The sequence below is a fragment of the Lynx canadensis genome, chromosome A1 (assembly GCF_007474595.2).
Source record: "Lynx canadensis isolate LIC74 chromosome A1, mLynCan4.pri.v2, whole genome shotgun sequence".
NCBI lineage: Eukaryota > Metazoa > Chordata > Mammalia > Carnivora > Felidae > Lynx > Lynx canadensis.
Genome location: NC_044303.2, coordinates 136196193 through 136224105, shown reverse-complemented (window position 1 = coordinate 136224105; position 27913 = coordinate 136196193). Strand labels below are relative to the sequence as shown.

Here is a 27913-nt window from a genome sequence, read left to right as displayed (position 1 = left end):
TGGACCACAGTGAATTTTCTATACCAATGAATGTAATATGGAATTAAATAACTTCAGAATACAGCTGTCAGTACAATAGTCACCCAACTGGTAAAAACATTTATGTCTTTGCCTGTAAAATGAAGACACTCCAAATGAGTGTGCTATGAATCAATTGATCAGACTTAATCCTCAAACAATCCCATTCTCCTCTAGTGGAGGCAACTTTCCCCTCTTCTCTTGAAATTACTACTCTCTAAAACTGGGAAGTATCAAAGAAAATGCTCTCATATGGTTTCATTTGATTGCTATTCTTATCTTATGAAGTTATTAATAGTGGTCAGATGTCAATCTAGCATATGAGTGACAACACATAATTTCTTCTAAAAACATATACCCAAAAATCTTGGGAATCTCAAGAATATAGATGGGGAGTTTCTTTCTTTCTTTTTTTTTTTTTTTAATTTTTTTTTTAATGTTTATTTATTTATTTTGAGAGACAGAGCATGAGCAGGGGAGAAGCAGAGAGAGAGAGACACAGAATCCGAAACAGGCTCCAGGATCTGAGCTGTCAGCACAGAGCCCGACGCGGGGCTCAAACTTACAAACCGTCAGATCATGACCTGTGCCGAAGTCGGACACTTAACCGACTGAGCCACCCAGGCACCCCAGATGGGGAGTTTCAAACCTCCTTTAAACATAGACTTTTCCCACTATTTCCACTACCTTCACAGCAAATCTTACCAGAATTAAAGATCTCCTTGAAATCATCTTTTTGGAAGTCTGGTAAAATTGGATTGATCCACTCTTGTACTTGAATACCATGCTCCTTTGATAGTATTTTTAGAGTTGTTGTTTTCCCACATCCAGGAGGACCTGTTATTAATAAAACAGATCCACCCTAAAACCAAATACAAACATTAATAAAAAATCAAAATCACCTGGAATGCTAGAGTATTTTGTTTGAATTTTCTTTCTAAATATTAATTACTTCTATAAATATTTACTAAATTTCTGGTATAAAGTGACTAAATTTTACAATGATGCTATCTGGATTTTACCAGCTGTATAAAATAAATCATAAGTATTTTATGACTATAAAATAAGATAGTTTTTTTCCTAAAATTTAAGTATAGCTTCTGATAATTCTTCCATTCTTGCATTATGTCCCTACTAAGGTCTACTTAGCAGCTAAATTAAAACAACTAAATGTCAATTAGATTGAGCAGGTAATGTCTGAAACAAGTATTTTTAGACGTTACCTGAATTCAAAAACCCAATCTTAATACAAACCTCTCTTTCAATTATACACTTTAGTATTAAATAAGTGTAATATTCTTAGGGGAAGATCTTCGTTTGGATATCAAATTTTTTAAGAAATGTGTATTAAGAAACATCTTTTCCAGAATTAGAACTCTAAAGACAGACTAGAGGTTGTAGGTCACAGTAATATCTCCTCATATTATCAATCTGATAAAAAAGTTAAATCTAAAAAAAATATCAGGGGAAGATTTCCTAATCCCCTGGTAGACTGTAATCCTTACTCAACTGTTTACCTTTACTAACTAGTATAAAAAGGGCTCTTGTACTTGGCCCCAGAAGAGAACCAGTCCCATTTTTTAAAACAAAAAAGTGCATGAATTATAGTGCTATTTATCGGCCATGATTTTAATGATTTGAAAAATATGGGGCACCTAGGTGGCTCAGTCGGTTAAGCATTTGACTTCAGCTCAGGTCATGATCTCGTGGTTTTTGAGTTCAAGCCCTGAGTCAGGCTCTGTGCTGACAGCTCAGAGCCTGGAGTCTGCTTTGGATTCTTTGTCTCCCCCTCTCTCTGCCCCTCCCGTGCTGGAGCTCTATCTTTCTCTGTCTCTCAATAATGAATAAGCATTAAAAAAAAAAAAAAAGTGTAAATATATATATATGTTAAATATGGTGTCTTTAAACCAAAACAAATATAAAACAAGGTTATATATTGATGACTTGATGTAAATATGGCCAGAGGAAGATTCTGCAGGAACCTAACTACTTATTTCTCTCAGGAACTATGGTTCAGTATTCGCTAACTGTTTCTAGTAACTTTACAGGACATGCCTAATGTAAGTAATGAGAACTGACTACCACCAAGCAGATTACTTTTAAAAAAAGAAGAGGAAGATCAACATGGGCACCCATGTATTTTTCTTATGTAATAAAGTTAAGTGTCTTGTTTTTTGACACAGTGAGCATAGCCACATAGCAAAAGCTTTGCTTCCAGTAAGAGAAGTGGGAGGTAGGTAGAACACTAAAGCATAAAGACTTGTGTGTTAATGTTCCCATCGCCTAAAATAGAGTTTTTTCTTTTTTTTATTGAAGTATAAATGACATAACCTATTAGTTTCAAGTGTACACATAATGATTTGATATTTTTATACACTATAAAATGATGACTATAAGTCTACTTATCATTTCACCATACAAAGTTATTATTTATTGACTATATCCCCTATATACATTTTCATCACATTGTAATAGTTTTACCATATTTTGAAGGAAAGATGCTGCCCTGAAAAATTAAATTCAGCAGATATTTGAAGTACTTACAATAAATTTAAGAAAAAATAATTTTAGCTTGCCCACAGAAAAATCTAGAAGTCACCAAATTTTTTTTTGAATAAAAATGTCTTGTAATTACTGACATCATTGGACTTTTGTATAATAAAGAGTGTATGATTGGTAACACTCTAACTTCTTAGAGGGAAGAAGCTTTTAAAATTGTAGAGGAAATATTTTCCAAAATACCAACATATGCACACACATACCTAAGTTCATTAGAGTATTAACAGTAACACAAGTAGGTTTAGCACATGATAATGTTTACATTATCAAAGTATTGGTAAGTGAGACAACATAGTGAACACTAAAAAGATATAAATATTAGCCCAGCTAAGAAAATGCCTGGATGTAAGAAGGGTGTCAGGGAAACTGCCCAAGAATCTGTACTCACAAAAGACAGAGGGGAGATTTTTTTTGAGCCAGCAGAGGAATACCAATGCTGACACTGCAAATCCACCTTAAATACATTATCTCAACACTAAACCAAATGGTTAGATCCACAGACCAGACAGAAAAAACCTCAATTCAAAAGAGAAAGACCTGTTACCACTGGAGGCAACTAAAACACAAACTCCTTCATCTCAAAGTTGAAAATTAAAGGCAATCCATTAAAATCTATCCTGTGTTTCCAATTGGAATTGTATTTAAATGTAGTTACATAGCCCCAATTAATGTTGGCAAACTTCTGTACAGAAAACTGCCAGCTAACAATTATAGAAAAGTAGAATTTAAAAATCACCATTTTGCAATCTTAACAAAGTAAACTGATTCAGGCAAAGACTGCAAATGGATGCTAAAGCATTTTGGTGAAAGGCTGCTGGGGAACTGGACATATAACATTGTCAAATTTTCTCCCCATAGATTATATGGCAGTTGCAAGGGAAACTTTTCTCACAATGAAGATTTTTTTACTATAATTTCCTTAATTTAGTGATCAAACTTAACATCAAAGACAGTAGGAAAACCAAACATTTTCTCATATGGTACAACATGAAACATACACCATACAACACAGAATATTCTTACAAAAATGTTCAACTTGAGTCTAATCAAGCCCTTAATTCAAACTTCCAGATTACAGGAAATGCAGGATAGAAGAACAAGTTAGACATCATGAAGAGGAAACAATCTGACAAATTTAGAATGTGAGAGTTCTGTGTATCACCAGGCCTGGTCTCTTCACAATGTCTTAGAGAAAAAGAGAGAGTGAAGTGTACTGTTCTAGATTTTAAAAGACCTAAGAGGTGTAACAATCCAATGCAATGGGTGTTCCCTGATTAGATCCTCGTTGTAACAAATCAGCTGTAAATGACATTTTGGAGACAAATGGATAAATGTGCATATGAAATGAGCATTGGATAACATTAGGGAATTATAACTAATTTTGTTAGAGTAATGGTACATATAGTTAATTAAGAAAATGTTTATTTAAAAACAAGAGGCATAATGATGTTTCTAAAAATCTGACTGAAATGTCACTTATCTATAATTTACTTTAAAATACTTGAGAGTGAAAATGACGGGTACTTTATGGGCATATGAGTAGTCATTTATTATTCTACTTTCCTTTATATTTGAAAAAATCTCAAAAAAAGTAAGTTTAAAAAAAGAGAGAAAGAGAGGCACCTGGGTGGCTCAGTCGGTTGGCTCAGGTCATGATCTCACAGTTTGTGAGTTCGAGCCCCACACCGGGCTCTGTGCTGACAACTCAGAGCCTGGAATCTGCTTCGGATTCTGTGTCTCCCTCTCTCTCTGCCCCTCCCCTCTTCACACTCTATCTCACTCATGAAATAAACAAACATTAAAAAAAAAAAGGAGAGAGAGAAAGAATATTCTAGCTTGGAAGCCAAGAGTAATTACAGAATTAGGAAGTGAAACAAAAAAATTAGCCTTAAAATGAATGACTGTTTCAGGCTATATTTAGTACAAAAACTAGTAAGTAATTTGCCTCTTGCTTCAGCATGAGATGATCAGATATGCTAAATATGCTAGAACCCTAACCGGTTTATTATGCTTTATGATGACTTACGAGGACATAAGTGGGAGAAAGAGGTATAAGTAAAGGAGAAAACTCAAAGTCTGAGTCTTTTAGTAAAACTTGAAGCAGTAAACCAAAGACTTTTAATGTATGTGATCTGGACTTAATGAACAATGTCATCCTAAAAGTATAACTTCTTACAACCAACCATAAATCGGAGAAACATTTGATGTTAATATATTTTAAAACACATTTCTTATCAAATTACCTGTTTTGGTTGCCTTTCTAAGACTTTAGCTTTTAACCAGGTTTCAACTTCTTCAATTTTCTTTTTATGCACAGCAAGTTCATGCTAAAAATTTCAAGTTTAAAATAAACAATTTTAACCCAAGGATTTTTGGTACATTAGTACACATTAATCTAAATTAAGCATTTTTAATGAAAAAACTAGCAAACAAGTAACACATGAGGTAACTAAAAGTCTTTGTTATTACACTTAATTTTTTATATTGTTATGGAAAAATTCCGTTCTTACGCTGATACCTTTTTATGAAAATTTGGAGCAGGTCTGGAATTTTATAATTTTTTTTAAATCCTCAAATACATTTTGGGAAGGGAATAAACAGAGGGAGGTGTTATACTTAAGAAAAAAATAAACAGATCAATTCTATGTTGGGTTAAATTAAATCTAAGACAAATAAGCAATGGTTCAACTTCGGAAGAACTTGAGAAATGCTAAACAACGGAACATAAAAAAAACCTAGGAACTATTGTTTTTTTCTAATTCATTCATTCAGATTTTTATGAGTAATCATCTGAAAATGCACATTCCTCTCCTTCCTGAAATTAAATTACGTACACTTGTTTGTATCCTACTTAGTACCTGAGTTTCTGGTTTGTATTTATCCACCCATGGTTCGTTTTCAGATAAATAGTCTTTCGAATTTTCTGGACCATAAATCTGTTCTGAAGACAGTGGCTTTTCTCTTTTTCTAGCTGGAAATCTGCTACTTTCTAATCTGGAAGGCACATTTTTTCTTCTGTGACTTGCGTTATTCACATGTAACGATGTGGCAGTAATAGAGATGCCTGTATTCTCTGAAAAATCATCAAACGATGGGTCTACCCAATCTGTTACCTGAAAAAAAGAAATGTAAATATTATATTTTCTGCTTCTATTCCCTATGTAAGTAAGCTACAAAAAATATATTCATATACTTGCAATATCTCAAACAAAAATCTCACAACTTAATTCTTTAAGTAAATCTGGCTTTATATCTATTAGTTATTTTTTTACTTCATGCTAGGTACAAATGCATACTTGTCCACTTAACCAGGATAATGATGAATGCCATCTAAAGGAATATAGAATACAAACGTAATTCTTTTTACTAATTACAATATTCCCAGTATAGAATAGACTGATTATTCTTAAACTTATTGGTAGACTAAAACAAGAATATTAAAATTAAGTACCAAAAAAGAAGCAAAACTAAATAAGGAAATAGAATGTTAAAATATATATACTTTAACCATAAGAAGAGTGATACTTCTTCCTTGACCAGATTAATACATTCACAAACTAAGAACCACTGCATACTGATCCAAATAATCCTTATCAGCTTTAACTTTTATGAAGGTACAGTCTAAGAATCCTGATGCTATGAATAATTTGTTCTTTTTTTAAGTTTATTTATTGTCAAAGAGAAAGAAAGCACCAGTGGGGGAGGTTCAGAGAGAGGTAAGAGAGAGAACCCCAAGCAGACGCAGCACTGCCGGCACAGAGCCCAATGTGGGGCTCCAACTCATGAGCCGTGAGATCAGGACCTGAGATGAAGGCGTATGCTCAACTGAATGAGTCACACAGGCACCCCGCTATGAATAATTTCTAATTATGACTTGATTACATTTCTCTTTAGCCTGTAAAGCAAATACTATTTTCAATAAAGGGAGGCAGGTTTTCCAAGGAGGATGATCTGTTTCTTAGATTTGTCTAGGAAAACAGAATTGGGATAATAGAACAGGAAAATCAGTGAGTTCTATTTCACGTGCTTCTGGTCTCTAGAAACTGTTGGTCTCTCTACAGTTCCCTTTATCATTAACTTTTCTTTAGAATCCTTTGTAAGGATACACAGAGAAAAATGACGAATTAAGCAATTTAACCCTAAAAATATTTAGGGGTGTCTGGGTGGCTCAGTTGGTTAAGCGTCCAACTCTTGATTTCGGCTCAGGTCATCATCTCACACTCGTGAGATCGAGCCCCACGAAGGGCTCTATGCTGACAACGGAGAGCCTGCTTCAGATCCTGTGTCCCTCTCTCTCCACTCTTCCCTGGCTTGTGTGCTCTTGAGCTCTCTCAAACACAAGCAAACATTAAAAAAAAACAACAAAACCTAAAAGTATTTGGGAGTATTAAAAATTTCTTTTTAGTAACTAAAATTTTTAAGATGAATTTTCTTAACATTCCTACAGTGTAAATCTAGAAAAACCTAGCTTAGTACTGGCTTTTGAAATTCCCTGGCTGGCTAACAAGGGGAAACCTAGGGTACATTTTCATTGAATACTCAGCCATAGTTGTGTACCACATATTAGACAATGCTAAGGAAATGCAAGTTGAGATTTAGAAGTATTTTAGGAATGAAAGTCACACTTCACTCCCACTTTAAGGACAAAAAGTTAGGAATATTATCACCAGTGGGTAAAGGAAGACCTGTGGGAAAAAAATTCAGTCACAGCCACCTAATTCATTTCCTCTTCTCCAAGACTGTTAGTGGCACTACAATTTTGGCTCTTTTCTTGTATTTTAAGAGTATGTAAAAATATCATTTGCTATAGTAAACCTTTTGATAGCAAATCTGATCTCGCAATTCTTTTTTTTTTTTTTTAATGTTTATGTATTTTTGAGATCAGGGGAGAGGCAGAGAGAGAGGGAGACAAAGGATCCAAAATGGGCTCTGCGCTCACAGCAGACAGCCCAAATGCAGGCTCGAACTCACAAACCACATATCATGATGTGAGCTGAAGTCAGGTGCTTAACTGACTGAGCCACCCAGGCGCCCTAATTCTATTTTCTTATATGTATATTTATTTTTGAGAGAGAGAGACAGAGAGAGAAAGAATGACTGTGCGAGAGCACAGGAGGAAGGGAGGGGCAGAGAGAGAGGCAGAAAGAGAATCTCAAGCAGGCTCTACACTGCCACTCAGAACCTCACTCAAGGGCTCAAACTCACAAATCATGAAATTATGACCTGAGCCGAAATCAAAATCAGAGCCTTAAATAACTGAGCCACCCAGGCACCCCGATCTCATAGTTCTGATCTGCAGGTTACTTATACAATTTACAGTTTTATTTCTTATATAAATGTGGACTCCCATCACTGGAAAAAAAAAAAAAGACTGAGAAAGAGCAAAGTTTAGTCACTTATTTAAGATCAAAGAAAAATAAGACCCACCACTAGAAAATAGGTACCCTGCAAATGAGTATGATGCAACCTGACCCCCATCTTACTCTGCCCACTAGCCTTAGTGAGAACTAAGGTTTCTAAGAGGCACGGCTTGTTGTTACACTTTAACACCAACTAAGACTCATATATTTCTTTTTCTTCTACTGACCTTTCATTTAAGAGTTTTCAGGCTTTTCTTTGCAACTGAGATTATAATCACTTTTTTAAAATTGTGGTTTTAGTCACTTCACAACTCACTATCACAATTTTTAGATCATTAATTACATCACATACTGGGCATTGTTACTTTGATGGCAATAATAAGTCATTAAGAACATACACAAAATTTACCATTCTTTTTGGACAATTATTACATGGCCATTTTAGTGTGTCATACCTTTGTGGAAGATACCTTTGGTCTAAGAAAAGTTTTTGACATTATAAACTTTAATAGTTCCCATCCGTAGTATACAACCTGTAGTACATTAAAGTATACTTCACCTAGAGAAAAAAAAGAAAAAAATTTCAAAATAGGAAAAACTGTAAAATAGAGGTATGGTGACATATACCATTGTAATCAACAGGATAAGAGAAGTTGAAAAACTAGTGAAAGAAAACATAGCAAATATATATAACAAAGTCAAAATGCTACAACAAAGTGTACTTTCAATTACTACAACAATGTCAAGTAAACTACTTGTGTTAAGCGTTGTCTTTCACATGTACTCAATAATATATTAGAGAAAACAGAAAAAACACATACTTCACATTTTGTCAGTAAAAAAAAAAATCAGACAATTCTATTTGTGTTCTTATGCTGAAAATTAAAATTTCCTTCATTTTAAATTACCACTGCAGGTTTTTTTTCCCCACAAAATTAAAAAAAAAAAATGACCACATAACAAATTCATACTTCCACTTATTTTGGAAAAAGAGTTTAAATCTAACTGTATAATAACTGTAACTGTTTTCCTTAATTGAACATACTAGGAAATTTGCAGGTAACACTGTATTTTCTGACTTTAATAATTCTTTAATGTTTATATAAACTAGTGAATTCACCAATTTTAAATTAGCTAGAAGCAAAGTTTAAGGTCTGCAAACTTATAAATTGGAAAGTGTACTGGGCTTTATGGTTTGGATGTACACAGTTTATGTGTAAAAGCTTCCATACACGATAAAACAAACTGTACACCTCCCCCCCCCCCCAACACACACAAATTGTTCATGATTAGAGAGGTTTTTGCTTTGGAGTTTCAGAGATACATAGGTGGAAAAAAACACCTGTTGGATAAATATAGCTGGCAGGTCGAAATAAAAGATGCAGACTGTTTTTACGGTCAGGACTCTGGTCGCTCTTTGGAAACAAGACTGACAATTACCTCCTTTAAAAAAGAAAAGTAACTGTCCCAGATGATGGATGCCAGTTTCCTGAAATGAGACGTCAGAGGTAGAAAAGACCTTCAAGAATATTTCTGGCCTACTCACCCTCCCACCCCTCCGCCACACACACTGCGGGGAGATACTAAGACCAGACATTCGTCAAACGTCAAAGCTACTAATCAGCCGAGATGCGTTCGCGTGCCCCGACCCCAGGCCAGAGTTCTGCACCCCCACCCTCTCATCTTCAAATGGGATGGGCAGGTGGGGAGGAGGAGCGAAGAGAGCTCGGGGAGGCGTTAAGGCAGAGATGGGTTCGAGTCTCTAGAACATATATATACTACAGCCGCAGCCGCGGCGGCCTTACTTTCCGGGAGCTGCATCCCCCTCGTGGGCGGAGAGGAGCGGAGGAGCCCAAGCTCTCCACCAGCGGAAGGGCAACCACCTGGCCCTACCCGGGCTCAGCGCCGAGCCACTCAGAGGTCCCGCCTCCCGGGGACCTTTTAGACCCGTCGGCGCTTCCGCGACACAGGCAGAAGGGCGGCCGCCAACGGCGCCTGTGACTTAGGCATCTACCGCATTGCCTGACCCGGAACGCGGACCTGACCTGTGCACCAGCCTGGGACACTGCACTGAAAACGTGCTATAGAAGGCCAGGTAACCAATGTTCAGTGACTAGGCGGTAGAGATGGGCCGCGAGCGCCGCGGAGGGCCTCGAGAACCCCGAGGCCGCTGGCGCTTGCCGCAGCTCGCCCCTTTCAGCTCCTCCCTGTCGTGCGTAGAGTGCGTGAGCCAAGGCGCCCAGAGCCAGCGCGGTGAGGACCATGTTGCTTCCGAACATCCTGCTCACCGGTCAGGCGCGCGGTGGGGAGGCGCTGGGCTGCGGGCAGGCTACGGACCTGAGTGCTGTGGGGCGTCGGGCGCCAGAAAGGGGGCCGTGCCGTTCGGTGTTTCGAGGCTAGTGGAGGGCGGCGCGGCGTGGCTGTGGTCCCGGCCTCTAGACCTGGTCCTCCGACCGTTGCGGGAGGCGGGGTGGGGGCGGGGAACGTTATTCTTTTGGCCTGAGGTCACTCGGTGAGGTAGGGAGAGAGAGAGAGAGACCTGTCCTGGTCCCTTTTCTGGCAAGAAATCTGATTCTGCCGAATCTTTGGGAATCTGGTTTTTGTTTGTAAAATGGCTGTTGATTTTTTTCTTTGGTAGGGTTGTGTTTAGAGTTTTAAGCGAGATAATGGAAGGCAGTCGTTTTGTATTTAATGCTGGATGCCTCGTTCTTAGGCCTTTCTTGGCCATGTTTCATTTTCCTTGGTGTCTGATAATCACTTTTGGGTAAAAGGGTTCGGATATTTGTGACATAGTTTGGTTAACTTGCTGTGTACGTTGAGTTAGCGTCAGAAGCTCATTTCTGTTTGTTTTTTTCCTTTCAAAAAGAAAAGGCACCCACTGAGCATCCCTGATCGTTTCTCTTGTTTAGATGCACTAAAGTTCCTGGGATGATAGATTCGTCCCTTCTCGGTCTTTGTACCCTTATGCAGGGCGCTTGTTATACGGGAGGCCTACTGAACTTTCGCATTATGATTTTAAAGACTATTGTTAGCTGTTTAAATGTTTATTAAATTGTAGTTAATAGCATCATGGGGCATTCATGCAAAAGTCAAATGGGTGTAGATGGTGTTGGAACACAAAAATTGAGACGCTCTTCCTGGCAACAAAGCAGTAGAAGTTTATTATTTAACAAAACATAATCTTGTTGACAGCGCCCACGTCTTGTCAGTTTTTGAAAGCTACAGATAGTAATCTGTTTACCTATTATGATTCCTTAGGGGACGACACTACAACTTCTGAACTGTTGGGGTCAGCCAGGGTCCTGGTATTTTAGTATCCAGCCGTACTGTCAAAAACCTAAAGGTGAACATTTTATGGAAAACACAGTAGTCCAGGAAAAAACAAACAAACACAGGATAGTCCAGGGTTCAAACTTGGTGTATTACAGTGGACTTGTAAAAGTTCTTGTCCTGTAAACGGAGGCATGATTTGTCTCTGTTATCTTTAATTATTATAATGACCAAGTTTTATAACTTCACTGGCTCTAACCTCTTCTGAGCTGAAAATTACACATTTGATTATTTTGAAATAAAATAGATGTAAAAAAAGGAAAAGTGAAGAACAATGCCTAGTACTGCTATTTATCTGAAAGGCAATGAACGTATGGTGTGTTTATTATATAAAAATGCGTGTAATACATATGTAATATATATATACATATGCACATATGTGTATATATATGGGTTGCCATATATATAAATACACATGTGTATACACAAACACATAGGCATTAGGATTTCTTGAGAAAGACCAAAGAAACTGCTTTTCAGTGGTTACCTCTAAGGAAGAGGTAGTGGAGCCAGTAGTGAAAATGAGATTTGTCCCTCATACTGGTTAAATTTTTTCCATGAATAATTTCTTCATTTTTTAAAAATGAAAGCAAATAAATGATGGTAATTTGAGATCACTAGTGTTATTATTGGAGTATCTGTTATGGTGGCAGGCAGTCTGTGCATTGGTATCAGAATCACCCAAGCCTTACTCCTGATAGATCAGATATACTTGGCAAGATTCTGCTATCCAGCAGGCTTTGAGTAACTTTGATTAGGTCATAGTGTATAGTAATTCACAGAGGATTGCTAATTAGGAAATTTTTCATTTCAGTTGTTAAGCACTTTAAGAAGGGTATATAGGTGGCTGAAGTCTAACAAGTATTTTATGAACAGTATTCTTCTGTGGCTTGTCTTACAGGTACACCAGGGGTTGGAAAAACCACCCTAGGCAAAGAACTTGCATCAAGATCAGGACTGAAATACATTAATGTGGGTGATTTAGCTCGAGAAGGTAAGGGATACTTTGGTGCTAGTTTTTGGGTTTTTTTGGTTTTTTTAAAGAGAGTAGATAATGGAGTTAGTACTATATTTGTGAGAGGTACAAAAAGCAGAGACAGTGCTTTTAAGGAATTGATGCTCTGTTGAGGACCCATAGAAAGAGAAAATAAGTGTATAATACTGTGTTCTGGTTGTTTTGACTGTTACATCCCATCCTCCCCTGCCCTCTTGGCCAATAGTTTTTTGTTGTTGTGTTTTGTTTTGGGTTTTTTTTTTTTTTTTTTTTTGAGAGGTAATAATTGGGAATGTTTCCATGAAGAGATGGGATTTGGGGAGAATGTTTTTGAGATGGACAAACACATAAAAGTGTGGGTACTACTAAGCGTATCTGTGGAGATAGTATATTGCTCTCACTGGAAGGACACATTATTTTGAACTCAGTCAGTAGGACATGACTGTTCTTTTTTTTCTTAGATTCATTTGATAGTTGCATGCCTGCACACAACTGAACATTATTCTGAAGTGATAAATGTTTTTATTTATTTTACCGTTTCCCCCCAGTCTTTTATCACTCCCTTATTTGTGTCTTCATTTTTGTATATCCTGTAATGATTTGGATAGGGTGGAAACTCCATAAATTTAAGTAAAGGGGACTTTTAAGTGTGCCTCATTAAAATTAAAAAGATTTAATATTTAAAAATTTTAAATATATTTTCACAATTTTAACAGTATTTAAAATTTAGAAAGTTCCTGACAGTTGCTACTAAAGTAACTATTTCAGGTTTGATCTAATGTACATATTTTTTTCAAATGATCTAAAGTCTGATCAACGGATATCATGGATTCTGGCAAGATGGCTTCTCCCAAGAGCATGCCGAAAGATGCACAGATGATGGCACAAATCCTGAAGGATATGGGGATTACAGAATATGAGCCAAGAGTTATAAATCAGATGTTGGAGTTTGCCTTCCGATATGTGACCACAATTCTAGATGATGCAAAAATTTATTCAAGCCATGCTAAGAAAGCTACTGTTGATGCAGATGATGTGCGATTGGCAATCCAGTGTCGTGCTGATCAGTCTTTTACCTCTCCTCCCCCAAGAGATTTTTTATTAGATATTGCAAGGCAAAGAAATCAAACTCCTTTGCCCTTAATCAAGCCATATTCAGGCCCCAGGTTGCCACCTGATAGATATTGCTTGACTGCTCCAAACTATAGACTTAAGTCTTTACAAAAAAAGGCATCTACTTCTGCGGGAAGAATAACAGTTCCACGGTTAAGTGTTGGTTCAGTTACTAGCAGACCAAGTACTCCCACGCTTGGCACGCCAACCCCACAAACCATGTCTGTGTCAACTAAAGTAGGGACTCCAATGTCCCTCACAGGGCAAAGGTTTACAGTACAGATGCCCACTTCACAGTCCCCAACTGTAAAAGCATCAATTCCTGCAACATCTGCAGTTCAGAATGTTCTAATTAATCCATCATTAATTGGGTCCAAGAACATTCTTATAACCACTAACATGGTGTCATCACAAAATACTGCCAGTGAATCAGCAAATGCATTGAAAAGAAAACGAGAAGATGATGATGATGATGATGACGACGATGATGATGACTATGATAATTTGTAATCTAGCTTTGATGCTTGTAACATGTGTACTTGGTCTTGAATCCGTTGTACTGAGATTAAACATGCATGCTGGGTGTTTTCATGTTGTGTTGTAGAACATGTAAATTGTATTTAATGAGTAAATATAGTTACCCTCTCTGAGTTGTTGGATTTTCTTTAATAGGATTAGTAATGGCTTTTCATCAGCCTTCAAGTGTAAAAAATAAAGTTGTTCATTACTTTGTTGGTACTTTGGCAATTATGTTTTTAGAAGCAGTTTTCTTTGTGTCACCAACAGGAATAACCCTTAAAACAACTTGAAGTTGTTGTGGCCTATTCATTACCACTAGAGTGTTACTTCTGGTGTGTTCAGATGTTTAGACCACAGTATGATCCCTAGTGTATAAGTCACTCTCATAGAACTATGTCTCTTTTGGAGAGACCACTTCATCTGTTTTGATGAATAATCTGTCATTTATTAACTTCTTCCTAGGTCCTATTTTTTTATCTCTTTGGTTGTATTTAAGGACCTTTGATGGGTCTCCCATTATCGTCCCACTTTTAAATTGCAAAAAAATTTTTTCCAGTAGAGCACCTGAGTGGCTCAGTCCTTAAGCATCTGACTTCGGCTCAGCTCGTGATCTCATGGTTGGTGAGCTTGAGCCCCATGTCGCATGAGCCCTGCTTCAGGTGAGCCCCACGTTCTCCTTCTCTCTCTCTCTCTCTCCCCCCCCTTCCTGCCCCCCCCCCGCTCCTGCTGCTCCTGGGATTCTCTGCCCCTTGCTCACTTGCCTCCCCCGCAATATCTTTTTTTCCCCAGTATCCTTTTTTGCAGGTCAGTTTTGTACATCTTAGCTTTGTCATATTCTTGATGCTATAAGTATCATGCTCATATTTTTTTTCAGTGTTTTGAGAGAGTGCATGCGTACACACTCAACTAAGAGGCAGAGAGAGAGAGGGAGAGAGAGAGAATCCCAAAGAGGCTCCACACTCAACCTGGAGCCTGATGTGAGGCTCCATCCCATGACCATGAGATCATGACCTGAGCCTAAACCAAGAATCAGATGCTTAACTGCTGAGCCATCCAGATGTCACTCATGGTGATATTTTAATCCAGGTATTTATAGTTCATAAAATTTAGGTATTTATTTGCTGTTGTACAAGGCTAGTCAGTCTACCCATTTTATACCTATATAAAATCTGGTTTTCTTCTTTGCCTGTTGAATTTGACAAGTGATTTCACAGTCCCATACAGTTGTCAGTTTCAGTCTTGTCTTCCAGTTTCTCTTACCCACTGTAACATTTCTAAATGTAATGAAGTTGCTATATAATTTATCACGAATAGTATGAGAGGAATAATAACACTAGACAATTGGTTCCTGGTGTACTTGTACTCAACACTTTTAGCCAGTGTATGTACACCTAATGGAGTATATAGTCCCAAATGTCCTCTGTATTTTATTGATGAGATTGTTTCATAAGATAGAATCTAAGCCTTGGGTTCCCCCACTTCTCCCATAACGCCGGATAAAGGATTTCTGGTCTCTCTTAACATGGTGTTAGATAAAGTACTCTATAGGGTTTTTCATAATGTACCAGATTGTTCTTTTCTCCAGATGCTATTTGAATGTATCTGAAAATCTTAACTAGAAAATATACTGAGACCCCTACCTGTTCATTTTTCTCAAATAGTGATATATTTTAAGAGAAACCATGTAATCATCTGTAAAGGAGTGGTTCCCAACTAGGTGTGATTTTTGCCTTTCAGGGGACTTTTGGCAATTTCTGAATACTTTCAGTAGTCAGGACTGGAGTGGAAGCCAGGGATTCTGTTGAACATCCCACAATTCACAGAATAACCCTCCGTTCCCATAAAGGAATTATCAAGCTCAAAACATCAGTATTTGAGATTGAGAACCCTGCTATAAAGCAATAAGACCAAAAACAACCCACTTGTTTTAAATAAATCTGTCTAAATAGAATTTATTGCCATTCTAGTAACCTGTTGAGTTGCTATGTCATTTGTAAGAGACTTATGCCATGTGGAACCAAGGTAGGAAAAATTAGGTAAGGAATTAAGCTTAATAAAATGGGGAGTCCTAAATATGATATGGCTAAGAATGCTTTTTTACCCTGTTACTCCAGTCTCAGAGTCTTACTTTCCCTTATGCAATCACTTAATTACTTAACAGCGTCCTTAATTTTCCTGCCACAAGTTTATCAGTCTTCAGCCTCTGGTCATAAACCCCAGGATCCCCATATGTCTAGACAAAGTGATACAATTCTATTAACGTTGGGTCCATTTGGAACATTGTTATGCATAGCTGAGCCCTCAGCACTTAAAATCTTGATCTCTTTCTAATCCAGGAGTTGACAAACTGCTGTTTTTTATAGAAACCACATTAGCTGAAGACTAGAGCACGAAGCATGAAGTGTTTGCTATCTGGCCTTTTACAGAAAACGCTTGCTATCCCCGCTCTAACCTCTTTATCCCATTTTTTTTCCTCCACTGGAAGCTACCCCTGGAAGGCTCTGAAGCTAACCTCCCTGGTGGCCCCTCCAGCACTGCTGTCTCCCAGTCTGCATGTGATCCTCCTACATACACGTCTTCCCCCATAATTTCACTGCAGCTGTATTGTAGTTTTGCCCCTCCCTTTAGTAATCTCATTCACTCTGGACTAGTTACTCCCTTTTTTTTTTTTAATTTTTTTTTTCAACGTTTTTATTTATTTTTGGGACAGAGAGAGACAGAGCATGAACGGGGGAGGGGCAGAGAGAGAGGGAGACACAGAATCGGAAACAGGCTCCAGGCTCGGAGCCATCAGCCCAGAGCCCGACGCGGGGCTCGAACTCGCGGACCGCGAGATCGTGACCTGGCTGAAGTCGGACGCTTAACCGACTGCGCCACCCAGGCGCCCCAGTTACTCCCTTTTAAAAGAGCCCAGTTTTGGGGCACCTGGATGGCTCAGTCGGTTAAGTGTCCAACTTTGACTCCAGTCATGATCTCACAGTGCGTGAGTTTGAGCCCCGTGTCGGGCTCTGCTGACAGCTCAGAGCCTGGAGCCTGCTTCGGATTCTGTGTCTCCTCTTCTCTCTCTGCCCCTCCCATGCTCATGCCCTGTCTCTGTCTCTCAATAATAAACATTAAAAAAAATTTTTTTTCAAGATCCTACTAAAGGTAATCACCTTCTTGACAGTTGCCAGACCTTTTCACAAACTAAAACATTTAAGAAGCACATGCTCTGAAATCCTGACTACTTGCTCATGCTTGATTCTTGTTCCCCTCGCATAGAAACACAAACATGCTAACACAGATCCACTTGCCCCGTAAATCTTGGTGGTTTGCCTGAAAAATCCCTATGGTATCCCTATCCTATTTTCAAGCCCATTTCTCCTAAATCTCCTACTCTTTAGTATCTTTTCCTCTTCTATGCCATTATTATGTCCTTTATAAAGAAGAGGGAGAGGGAATAAACAAGACTTGAACTTTTTCTGATAAAGTCCATCATCTGTAATGTATGGATTATGAACTGGTTTGAGTTTACCTTTAGCCTTACCTGCAGCCACTCCCCTAGGTTCCCTTCATTCTGCGCACAGTGCGCTTGTTCCTCACTGGGAATTGACCTCCAGGTCTTTACAAGTGCTGTTCCCTTTACCTGGAGATGCCCTTATCTGCCTTTTTTTTTTTTTTTTTTTTTTTTTTTTTTTTTTAATCTGCCTTTTAAACAACTCTTTAAAAGACCCAACTCAAGGGGGGGCGCCTGGGTGACTCAGTTGAGTGGCTGACTCTTGATTTCCGCTCAGGTCATGATCCCAGGGTTGTGTGATGGAGTCCTGCGCCAGGCTCTTCACTAAGCGTGGATCGTGCTTGAGATTCTTAAAAAAAGAGAGAAAGACCCAACTCAAATGTCACATCTTTGGTGCTCACTAACCTCTAAGTAGGACTTATTGTGCTTTTCTCTACATAAAAGGTCAGGTATCAAAGCACTATATCTTTCTAAACCAATTAGCTTCTTGTACTAATTGCATTACAGTTATAAGCTTCTTGTTGGATTGAGGTAAATGTAAATTTTTCAAAGTAAGAAATCGGGGTTGGGGAGGGGGTGCCTGGCTGGCTGAGTCTGTAGAGCATGGGACTCAAGATCACAGGGTTGTGAGTTCAACCCCTACATTGGGCATGGAGCTTACTTAAAAAAAAAAAAAAAAGTACAAAGTAAGAAATCTGAAAATGTTTTAAATATTGGCAATAGCAACGAAATAGTTAGCATCCAACATCATTAAAGAACAGCTTTCATGTGAGTATAAACTCTAGGAGGGCAGATAAAATGTAATGATTTTATTGCTTGACTAACAACAGGTAGGAAGATCTTTTGAGGTAAGAACTTAAGCCATTTAACTTTGGCCCCACAATTTGTTTTCTGCAACTAACTTTAAATCATAAAACTTTGTTGAGAAAATTGAATTTTCTAAGCTTTTGGTAGGTTAATCAATTCAAGCCTTTTGATCGTTTCTAGATTAGGATCCTGTACTTAGCTCTAAATTTGACTTCCAACTGAAACTTTGTAAAGTGGCATACATAAAAAAATAATAAAGTAGCATACCTTTTTCCGTTTTTTTTCAGAAATTTGAAATGAACTTTTTTTAAATGTTTTTTTTTAACTTTTTTTTTTTTTAACATTTATTTATTGTTGAGAGACAGAGACAGACAGAGCATGAGCAGGGGAGGGGCTAGAGAGAGAGAGAGACAAAGAATCCGAAGCAGGCTCCAGACTCTGAGCTGTTAGCACAGAGCATGAACACGGGCCCGAACCCACGAATCGTGAGATCATAACTGGAGCCGAAGTCGGATACTCAACTGACTGAGCCACCCAGGCACCCTTTAATGTTTATTTTTAAGAGCTAGAGGGCACAAGTGGGGGAGAAGCAGAGAGAGGGGGACAGAGGATGCCAAGTGGGCTCTGTACCGACAGCAGAGAGCCTGACGCGGTACTCGAACTCCCGAACTCAGAGACCATGATCTGATCCAAAGTTGGACGCTCAACCCACCGAGTCACCAGGGACCCCATGAAATTTGAAATGAACTTTAAAGGATTTTTTTTTTTTTTTTTTGAGAGCAAGCACAAGCCGGGGAGGGGCAGAGAGAGAGAGGGAGAGAGAGAATCCCAAATAGGCTTTGCTCTGCCCGTGCAGAGTCCAATGCAGGACTTGATCTCACAAACCATGAGATCATGACCTGAGGTGAAATCAAGAGCTGTACGCTTACCTGACTGAGCCACGCAGGCGCCCCTAAAATGAACTTTAGAATCCATTTCTCCATTCCCTATGGTACAGGTTATAATTATCACTCACCTAAAATTCTGCAGTAGCCTTGATCTGGTATCCCTGTTTCTGGATTTGCTTCCTTCTAACTTATTCTCTATGGAGAAACCAAAATAATTTTTAAAAATTTGTAATTGATCCTGTCATTTCAGGCTTAAAATGTTTTAATGATTTTACTTTGCCTTAGGTTAAGTCTAACTCTGCAACCCTTTTTGATCTGGCCTCAATTTACCTGACCCTTTATCACCTATTTTATACATAGTCTAAGAAACTTTCCCTCCCTTGAGTCTTGCCCTCTTAATTCTCTCTGCCTTTGAATATTGTTTTTCTCTGTTGAAAATAGTCATCCCTACCTTTTTTCCCTAGGTACCTGCTTCAAGTCTCCACTTAAAAGTCACTTCCTCCAGGAAGCCTTCCCTAATGTTCCACTTTTAAAGTATTATCCTATTATAATTTCCAGGTTACTTTGTCCTCTCTAATTTTATTGTAAACTCTTTAAGGGAAAGACTACGTTTGCCTTCTTGGTCATTGTGCTCATTATTAAATCCTTATTATCCCTACAGGCACTTGTACATGGTAGGTATTTGATAGGTGTTTTTTGAAATGAATGTTTTAAAGGTTGGATTACACTATTCAACTACATTAACATGATTTAAGAAATCCTGCATTTCAGCATTGCGGTATAAAGACTTTAATTCTGACTCAATATTGCAGTGGTTGTCTCTATTTTAGATAGCATATTTTTAAACGATTTCACTAGTCTTGAGAGTTAAGGATTTAAAATATGAAGGAACCTCAGTATTTATCTACTGCAGATTCCTACATAGTATGGAATCAACAGTTGGTATTAGATTTTGTGGCGTTGTAAAAATAATACACCAAAAAAGTACTCCAAATCCTAATTTATTTCCATCTTTTGTATTTCTGATCTTTGGCCCTATTACAACTTTGAATTCTGCTTTTTATGTTTTACCCTTTGTGTCATAAGCATTTATCATGTGTGACCTAGTCCATACTACATAATACTACCTAATATTTATTTTCTTAACTTTAATTACATAATATTTCATCAAACTAGTAAACCGAGATTTAAGTTTTTCCTATTGTTGAATGTTTATTTTATCCCTTAAAATTTTTTCTGGCTAGAAATTAAATGGTAGAGGAAATCTATGAATGGGTATGACATTTTTATTTTTAAAATTATTTTTTAAATGTCTTCTTTATTTTTAAGAGAGTGTGAGTGGGGAGGTACAGAGGGAGGGGGAAACAGAGGATCTGAAGCCGGCTCCATGATGACAGCATAGACCCGGACGCACTCCTCAAACCCATGAACTGATGATCAGATCATGACCTGAGCCGAAGTTGGACACTCAACTGAGTCACCCGGACACCCCTAAAATTATTTTTGAAATACATTTCCAATTTATTATATACATATATGATTAATGCAACAGGCATAAAAAGGGTAATTTTAATTTATATCTCTTTAATAGCCGGGAAAGTCCAACATTTTTTCATCATATGTTTATTAATTATTTTCATTGTGTGTGAATTCTTTTTTGTTAAGGTACGTATTTTTAATCTTGATTTTGAAGGTCATTATGTAATCTACATTTCAGGCCTTTGTCCTACTACAAAAATTTCTCCCAGTAGTTGTTTTTATTGCTACATTATTTTTCACTGAACAGAGATTTAGCATTTTATGTGTTTTAAAATGAACAAACTCAAATGAATCATTCCTTTACAGATTAAATTTTCCACTAATTGTCTTTGAATTAAACAATTGGCTCTTTAATCCAATTTATAGTATACGGGATTTAGATTATTTGTAAATCATTATCCAGTTTTCCCAATACCAAGACAGTTTAATTTTTTTAGCTAGAGCATCTGGTAATTGCGCAGTAATCCAGGGAAGCAGATGACACAGGGAGGTGCTTGAGAGGTGCTCACATGGCCAGAATGAGTCCACACACTGTCCTGGCAGGACAAAAAGTTGCAACTGTCTCTGTGCCTCCCAGTGACCCTCAGAACTACCCTTTTATTACTTCAGAACTCATGCTCATTTTAAACTAATTTCAACCTGGGCCAAAATATTGGAGGGAAAGATGTGGGAGGACTATAGCATGCTCTTAGAGATGGCTCAAAGGATGGTCTAAGCCTTATTACATATTTCTTAGAGATTTAGGTGAGCATAGGATTATGTCTCACCTTCTAAAGCAAGACTTCCTTTGAAAGCCAGCTTTGATTTGTTGGAAAATTCTTACATGAGATTTAAATCTGCCTTCTTTATAACTGCCCATCATTCTTGTTTTGCCTCCTGAAATGTTTATTCGACCCATGGGTTTTGAGGATCCTGGAAATCTAGAAGTAAAAATACTGTTCAGGAGCACTTGGGTCAAACTGACTCTCCTTTCCCAGACCCCACGAAGATGGGACCTGTGTGACTGAGGGCTCATTTTTAGAATTGAGAAACTGTTGTTGCTTCTACTAAGTTCCATCTCCTTAGCCTAAAATATTTGATAATCTATTGTTAATGTGTGCGAGTGTCTGTATCCCTGTGTCCCCTCTTCCCACCAAATAGCTCAACAAAAATAATGCAGTCCTCTTCTATTAGTCCCACAAATTCTGAAATCATTCATTTTTTTTAGTTGGTTTCAATTTTGATAGCTAAAATTGTATCAGATATATTGCTATCCAAGTTTCCCTCTGGGTAAAATTCTGATTTAATCAGCATTGCTCTTTACATTTGGTGTCCGTGTGACATCTGCTGTGTGTTAGTGCCCTCTCTAGTCTCTCAAAGAGTAATTGATGGTATATTTCCTTTCCTAAAGTCTAAAATTAATTGAAAGTTACTGACAGTTACTTATAAAATACTAGTTTAATAAGCCAGTGTAAATCTCTTTTAGGGCAGTTATATGATGGCTATGATGAAGAGTATGATTGCCCCATTTTAGATGAAGATAGAGTAAGTACAAGTTTTTTATAAAGTATACTTCTAAAAATTTAATAGGAAAGTTGACCTCATTTTTTTTAAAAGGAGCATTCTTTTTGTCCCTTTCTTACAGGTAGTTGATGAATTGGAAAACCAAATGAGTGAAGGTGGAGTTATTGTTGATTACCATGGTTGTGATTTCTTCCCTGAACGCTGGTTTCACATAGTTTTTGTGCTGCGAGCAGATAACAGTGTATTGTACAAAAGACTTGAAACAAGGTAAGAAAGGAAAAACACTGAATTCTTAAAGTATGATATAACCCTTTATTCAGATTCCTGAAATTAGCCAGTACAACCATGATAAAGGATTCCTTTCGAATATGTGACTATTGGTCTCTCATTATAAACCAAGTCTGTATGGTACCAACGCTCTGAATCTAAGAGAAAAAGATGCATTTGTACAACACAGGTAATAGTTTATAACTGAGTAAATGAATACTGCAACTGACAGTTTCATTAAATAAAATATACTGTCACAGCAACTCTATTTAGTCATGATGTTTCCTTAAGGTAAAACCTTCCTGGGAAAACAACCAAGCCAATAACATACTCTGACTGCTGAATGTACATTACCCACTCAAAGTATCCGCACAACATGAATGGGAAAGTTTATGAAAAACTGACAAGATAAATCAACATTTCCAACCTTTAAAATATATTTTGAGTTGGTCCCTCCAAGAGAGCATCAGACTTAATCCAGAATAAACAAAAAAGAGGAATTTTTATGGGAAACATTTTTCCACTGTCTTTTGAGTCAAGCTGTAGGAAAATGGAGGTTCTAGAGGATCTATGGGGCAATCTCAGAAGGAATGCTTCAAAAGTTTCCCTGAGTTCAGGTTTAGAATTCGTAGTTCTCAATGACAGTAGTCAGCTCTGACTAACCATCACTGCATAGGATACTTGTAAAATCCTTACACCAAGGAGTATAGTAGCAAATATATGGGGAAAGTTGGAGCTAGACCTAAAACCGTAATCGTCTTTTTTAGGCAGAGAAAAGACATTAACAGTGTTTTAACAGAGAAGTAATGGAGACCATATGGTACACATTCCTTTCTGCAAACCAAACAATTTAAATTTTTTATTAAAAATTATTGTTTTGGGGCACCTGGCTGGCTCAGTTGGTAGACCATGCAACTCTTGATTTCAGGGTTTCAGTTCAAGCCCCATATTGGGTGTTGAGATTACTTAAAATCTGTAAAAGAAGAAATTTACTGTTTTGGAGCACCTGGCCGGCTCAGTCAGTGGAGCATTCTGCGCTCGATCTTGGGGTTGTAAGTTCAAGCCCCACCTTTGGTATAGAGATTACTTAAAAATAAAATCTTAAAAAAAAGATTTCTGTTTTATATAAATAGCCAAAGACTAAGATATGAAAAAATTTGAGAGAGCTTGTCTTGTTTTTAGCCATTGAAAAAGTTACAAAGTAATCAATCACCTTAAAAAAAATAACAGCTTTACTGAGCTAAATTCACATACATACAATTCACCCATTAGAGGTATACACATTTGTTTTTAGTATATTCACAGAACTATGCATCCGTTACTATAGCCAATTTTGGAAAATGTTCATTGTCTCCCTCCTCCCCAAAAACCTGTGCCCATTAGCAGTCACTCCCCATATTTCCTCTCAGTCCCCTGGCCCTAGGCAACCAGTAATTGACCTTCTGTCTCTTTGGATTTGCCTATTCTGGACATTTTATGTAAAAGAAATCTTACAGTACATGATCTTCTGTGTCTGGCTTCTTTTATTTAACATAATGTTTTCAGAGTTCATCTATGTTGCAGGATGTATCAATACTTCGTTTTTATCCACTTACCAGAATATAGACATTTGGGTCTTTTCCATTTTTTGGCTATTGTAAATAATACTGCTGTGAATATTTGTGCCTGTGATTTTATGTGGACATTGTGTTCAATTATCTTGGATATGAAGTTTAAGAATGAGATTGCTGGGTAATAAAATAAACTCCATGTTTAACCTTTTGAGGAACCGTTAGACTGTTAGCCAAAGTGGCTGTACCAATTTGCCTTCCTAAGAGCAATGTTTGAAGGCTCTAGTATTTCCACATCCTCGTGGACACTTGTTGTGTCTTTTCATTGTAGCCATCCCATTGGGTATGAAGTAGTATCTCATTGTGGTTTTGATTTGCATTTCCTTGATCGCTAATGATATTGAGCATCTTTTCATGTACTTATTGCCCATTTGTCTGTCTTCTTGGGAGAAATAGCTCTTCAGACCCTTTGCCCAGTTTTTTATTGGGTTATGCTTCCTTCTTAATTAAGTTATAAGAGTTCTTTGTGTATTTTAGATGCAAATCCCTTATCAGATATATGATTTGCAAAAATTTTCTCTCATTCTGTTGGTTATGTTTTCATACAGTTAATCATCCTTCAGTAGTTCCATTTACTTTTTTTTTTAATGTTTATTTTTGAGAGAGAGACAGACAGAATGTGAGTCTGGGAGGGACAGAGAGAGAGGGAGACACAAAACTTGAAGCAGGCTTCAGGCTCCATGCTGTCAGCACAGGACCAGATGCAGGGCTCAAACCTACGAACCGTGAGATCATGACCCTAGCTGAAGTCAGATGCTTAACTGACTGAGCCATCTAGGCACACCATAAGTAATTCAATTTACTCTTGATTGTTACAAGGTTGAACTAATATGAATTTTTAAAAATCTTTTTCATTAGCTAATTAATTAGTTGGCTAATTTACATATCTGCCTAAAGATAGTGTAAGTTAATTTTTTTTTACATCTTTGGAATTGGTAAAGCACAGATACATCTATCTGTATGATCAAGTACCCAATTAGTATATAGTGTTCCTATCATAAGTATTTAATTTTTTTTAATATTATTTTTTATTTTTTGTAGTTTATTTATTTTGAGAGAGACAGGGCAAGTGTGAGCTGGGAAAGGGCAGAAAGAAAGGGAGACAGAGAATCCCAAGCAGGCTCTGCACTGTTGGCACACAGCCAAACATGGGGCTCGATCTCATGAATTGTGAGACCATGATCTGAGCTGAAACGATGAGTCAGACACTTAACTGACTGAGCTACCCAGGCACCCCTAAGATTTTATTTTTTAACTAATCTCTACACCCAACACTGGGCTGGAACTTACAACCCCAAGATCAGGAGTTGCATGCTCCACCCACTGAGCCAGCCAGGGGCCCCCCCATAAGTATTTCATTTTTATACCTCGTTGTTTTATCTGTCTATATCTTAATTCCTCTAATTTCTTTTGAAATCTAGGACCAAAGCTCTACACTTCTTATTTATCTCATAGCTCAATATCTGGCTTGAGGTAGGTAGATATGTTTGCTAATGGAATGGATGACAAATTTTGGGGGATGAAATTAAGACAAACCTAAACATTGGATATTAGTTTTAACTTCTTGTCAAAAAAGCCTCTCAGGGCACCTGGGTGGCTCGGTTGGTTAAGCATAGGACTTGGGCTCAGGTCATGAGCTTACAGTTCATGGGATCAAGCCCTGCATTTGGGCTCTTTGCTGACAGTGCAGAGCCTGTATAGGATTTTCTCTCTCTCCCTCTCTCTCTAGCCCTCCCCTGCTCGTGCTCTCTCTCTCTGTCTCTCAATAAACCTTATATATTTAAAAAAGTCTCATATTGGGGCACCTGGGTGGCTCAGTCGACTTTGGCTCAGGTCATGATCTCATGGTTCATGGGTTCGAGCCTCATGTCAGGCTCTCTGCTGACAGCTTAGAGCCTGGAGTCTGCTTCGGATTCTTTGTCTCCCTCTCTCTCTTCCCCTCCCCTGCTCACTCTCTGTCTCTCGCTCAAAAATAAATAAACATCAAAAAAATAAATAACTAAAAAAAAGTCTCATATTTACAGGTGCCAGTCTATTTTATTTAAATAAATAGACTACAAGAAGTATTTTTGCATGATATTTCATGTATTTAAAAGTGTCCGGTTTCTCTTGTGTTCCTAAAACTCCAGTTAATGCCATTCATTTTGCTGTTTTTTTATCTTCTCATTGCCTTCCAGGGGTTATAATGAGAAGAAACTAAAAGATAATATTCAGTGTGAAATTTTTCAAGTTCTTTATGAAGAAGCATTAGCATCCTACAAGGAAGAAATAGTACATCAGCTGCCCAGCAATAAACCAGAAGATCTAGAGGATAACATCAATCAGATATTGAAGTGGATTGAGCAGTGGATTAAGGATCATAGCTCCTGATTTACAAGACTACTAGCCACTTTACAACCACTCTTGTTATATCTCTGCCATATTGAATAAATTGTCCAATTGTCAGTAAAGCTTTTTTATTAAAATTGAGCAGCAAGACTAGTAGATGGATGGCCTAAAGGTTTATGTGTGGGCTTTCTTTCTCCATGAGAAAGCAGAAGTCTCAAGTATAGTATATATATAATATCATTAAGGATTGATAGTAAAAACTGTTCATTTTAAATGCTTCAACAGGTAAAGAATAAATAAATCTGACCACATGGGTGGCTTTTTTTTTTTTTTTTAACGTTTATTTATTTTTTTGGGACAGAGAGAGACAGAGCATGAACGGGGGAGGGGCAGAGAGAGAGGGAGACACAGAATCTGAAGCAGGCTCCAGGCTCTGAGCCATCAGCCCAGAGCCTGACGCGGGGCTCGAACTCACAGACCGTGAGATCGTGACCTGAGCCAAAGTCGGACGCTCAACCGACTGAGCCACCCAGGTGCCCCGGGTGGCTATCTTTTAAGTTCATTGCAGAATAAAGTAAAAGTGATCCCTTAAAGTAAAAGTTAAGACTGAAGATAAAACATCAGAGTTTTTCATTTTTATTTCTTTGCTTAAAAAACAAACACACGGGCTCCTGGGCGGCTCAGTCAGTTGAGCTTCTGACTCTTGATTTCAGCTCAGGTCATGATCACAGGGTCATGGGATTGAGCCCCGTGTAGGGCTCCATGCTGAGTGTGCAGTCTGCTGGAGATTCTCTCTTTCTCTGCCCCTCTCCCCCGCTCACCCCTCCCCCATCTCAAATAAACACACACACACACACACACACACACACACACACACACACACACACAAAGAAATGGTAATACTTATACTCTACAAAAACTGGAAGGTACAAAAGGGTACCCTGGAAAGGTAGGTTTCCCTTCCAGGCCACCCCTTATTCTTCAGCCACCCCAGATCCCCTCCCTTTAAGAAGTAATGTTTCTGGTTTCCTAAGTCTCTTTTGGAGAGATTTTATGCCTGCAAAGTATATATGTTTGTGTACTTTAGTTGCTTTAAGCATGTGGTAGCATATACACTCTTCTGTATCTTCTTATTTTCATTTAATATATTTTGGAGAGTATATCATCTCATACCTCCCTATTCTTTCAAATTAAGATAAAATTTTACTTTATGTGTTTTTTAAAATTTTTATTTACTTGTTTGTTTATTTATTAAGAGAGAGAGCGTGGGGGCCCTGGGTGGCTCAGTCGGTTAAATGTCCGACTTTGGCTCAGGTCATGGTCTCGTGGTTTGTGAATTCAAGTCCCGCGTTGGGTTCTGTGCTCACAGCTCAGAGCCTAGAGCCTGCTTTGGATTCTGTGTCTCCCTCTCTCTGCCCCTGCCCCCCTAAAGAAAGAAAGAAATAAACCTTTAAAACAAACAAAAAAAAAAAATAAGAGAGCACAGGGGAGGGGCAGAGAGGGAGAGAAAGAATCTCAAGCAGGATCTACACCCAGTGCAGAGCCCAACATGGGGTGGGGCTCGATCTCATGCCAATGAGATC

At 37.9% G+C, this 27913-nt stretch overlaps 3 protein-coding genes across 6 annotated transcripts in view; 2 read left to right on the top strand and 1 right to left on the bottom strand.

Moving 5' to 3' along the window:
• RAD17 (RAD17 checkpoint clamp loader component) overlaps nt 1–9878 on the bottom strand; it is a 37933-nt gene extending 28055 nt beyond the window's left edge. Inside the window, exons 1-6 of one of the 4 annotated variants that reach the window (XM_030322464.1) lie at nt 9743–9831; nt 9378–9426; nt 8393–8496; nt 5436–5690; nt 4821–4904; nt 724–880 (exon numbers count right to left, since the gene is read on the bottom strand). In XM_030322464.1, the coding sequence (XP_030178324.1) occupies nt 724–880; nt 4821–4904; nt 5436–5690; nt 8393–8434 (538 nt within the window). In that variant the 5' untranslated portion in view covers nt 8435–8496; nt 9378–9426; nt 9743–9831. Of the gene's footprint in view, nt 1–723; nt 881–4820; nt 4905–5435; nt 5691–8392; nt 8497–9279; nt 9344–9377; nt 9427–9742 lie in introns of those variants that run through there. The other 3 variants (XM_030322455.2, XM_030322480.1, XM_030322475.1) reach the window with 3 other exon arrangements.
• A 285-nt stretch (nt 9879–10163) lies between these two features.
• Nucleotides 10164–26650, top strand: AK6 (adenylate kinase 6). The gene is made up of 5 exons (XM_030322442.1): nt 10164–10227; nt 12169–12261; nt 22088–22146; nt 22247–22392; nt 26180–26650. Exons 1-5 carry the CDS (start codon nt 10200–10202, stop codon nt 26370–26372), a joined length of 519 nt encoding a protein of 172 aa, XP_030178302.1. The 5' UTR covers nt 10164–10199; the 3' UTR covers nt 26373–26650.
• Nucleotides 12172–14024, top strand: TAF9 (TATA-box binding protein associated factor 9). The gene is made up of 2 exons (XM_030322427.1): nt 12172–12261; nt 13070–14024. The coding sequence occupies exon 2, from the start codon at nt 13087–13089 to the stop codon at nt 13882–13884; it is 798 nt and encodes a 265-aa protein (XP_030178287.1). The 5' UTR covers nt 12172–12261; nt 13070–13086; the 3' UTR covers nt 13885–14024.
• Nucleotides 26651–27913: the final 1263 nt, after the last annotated feature.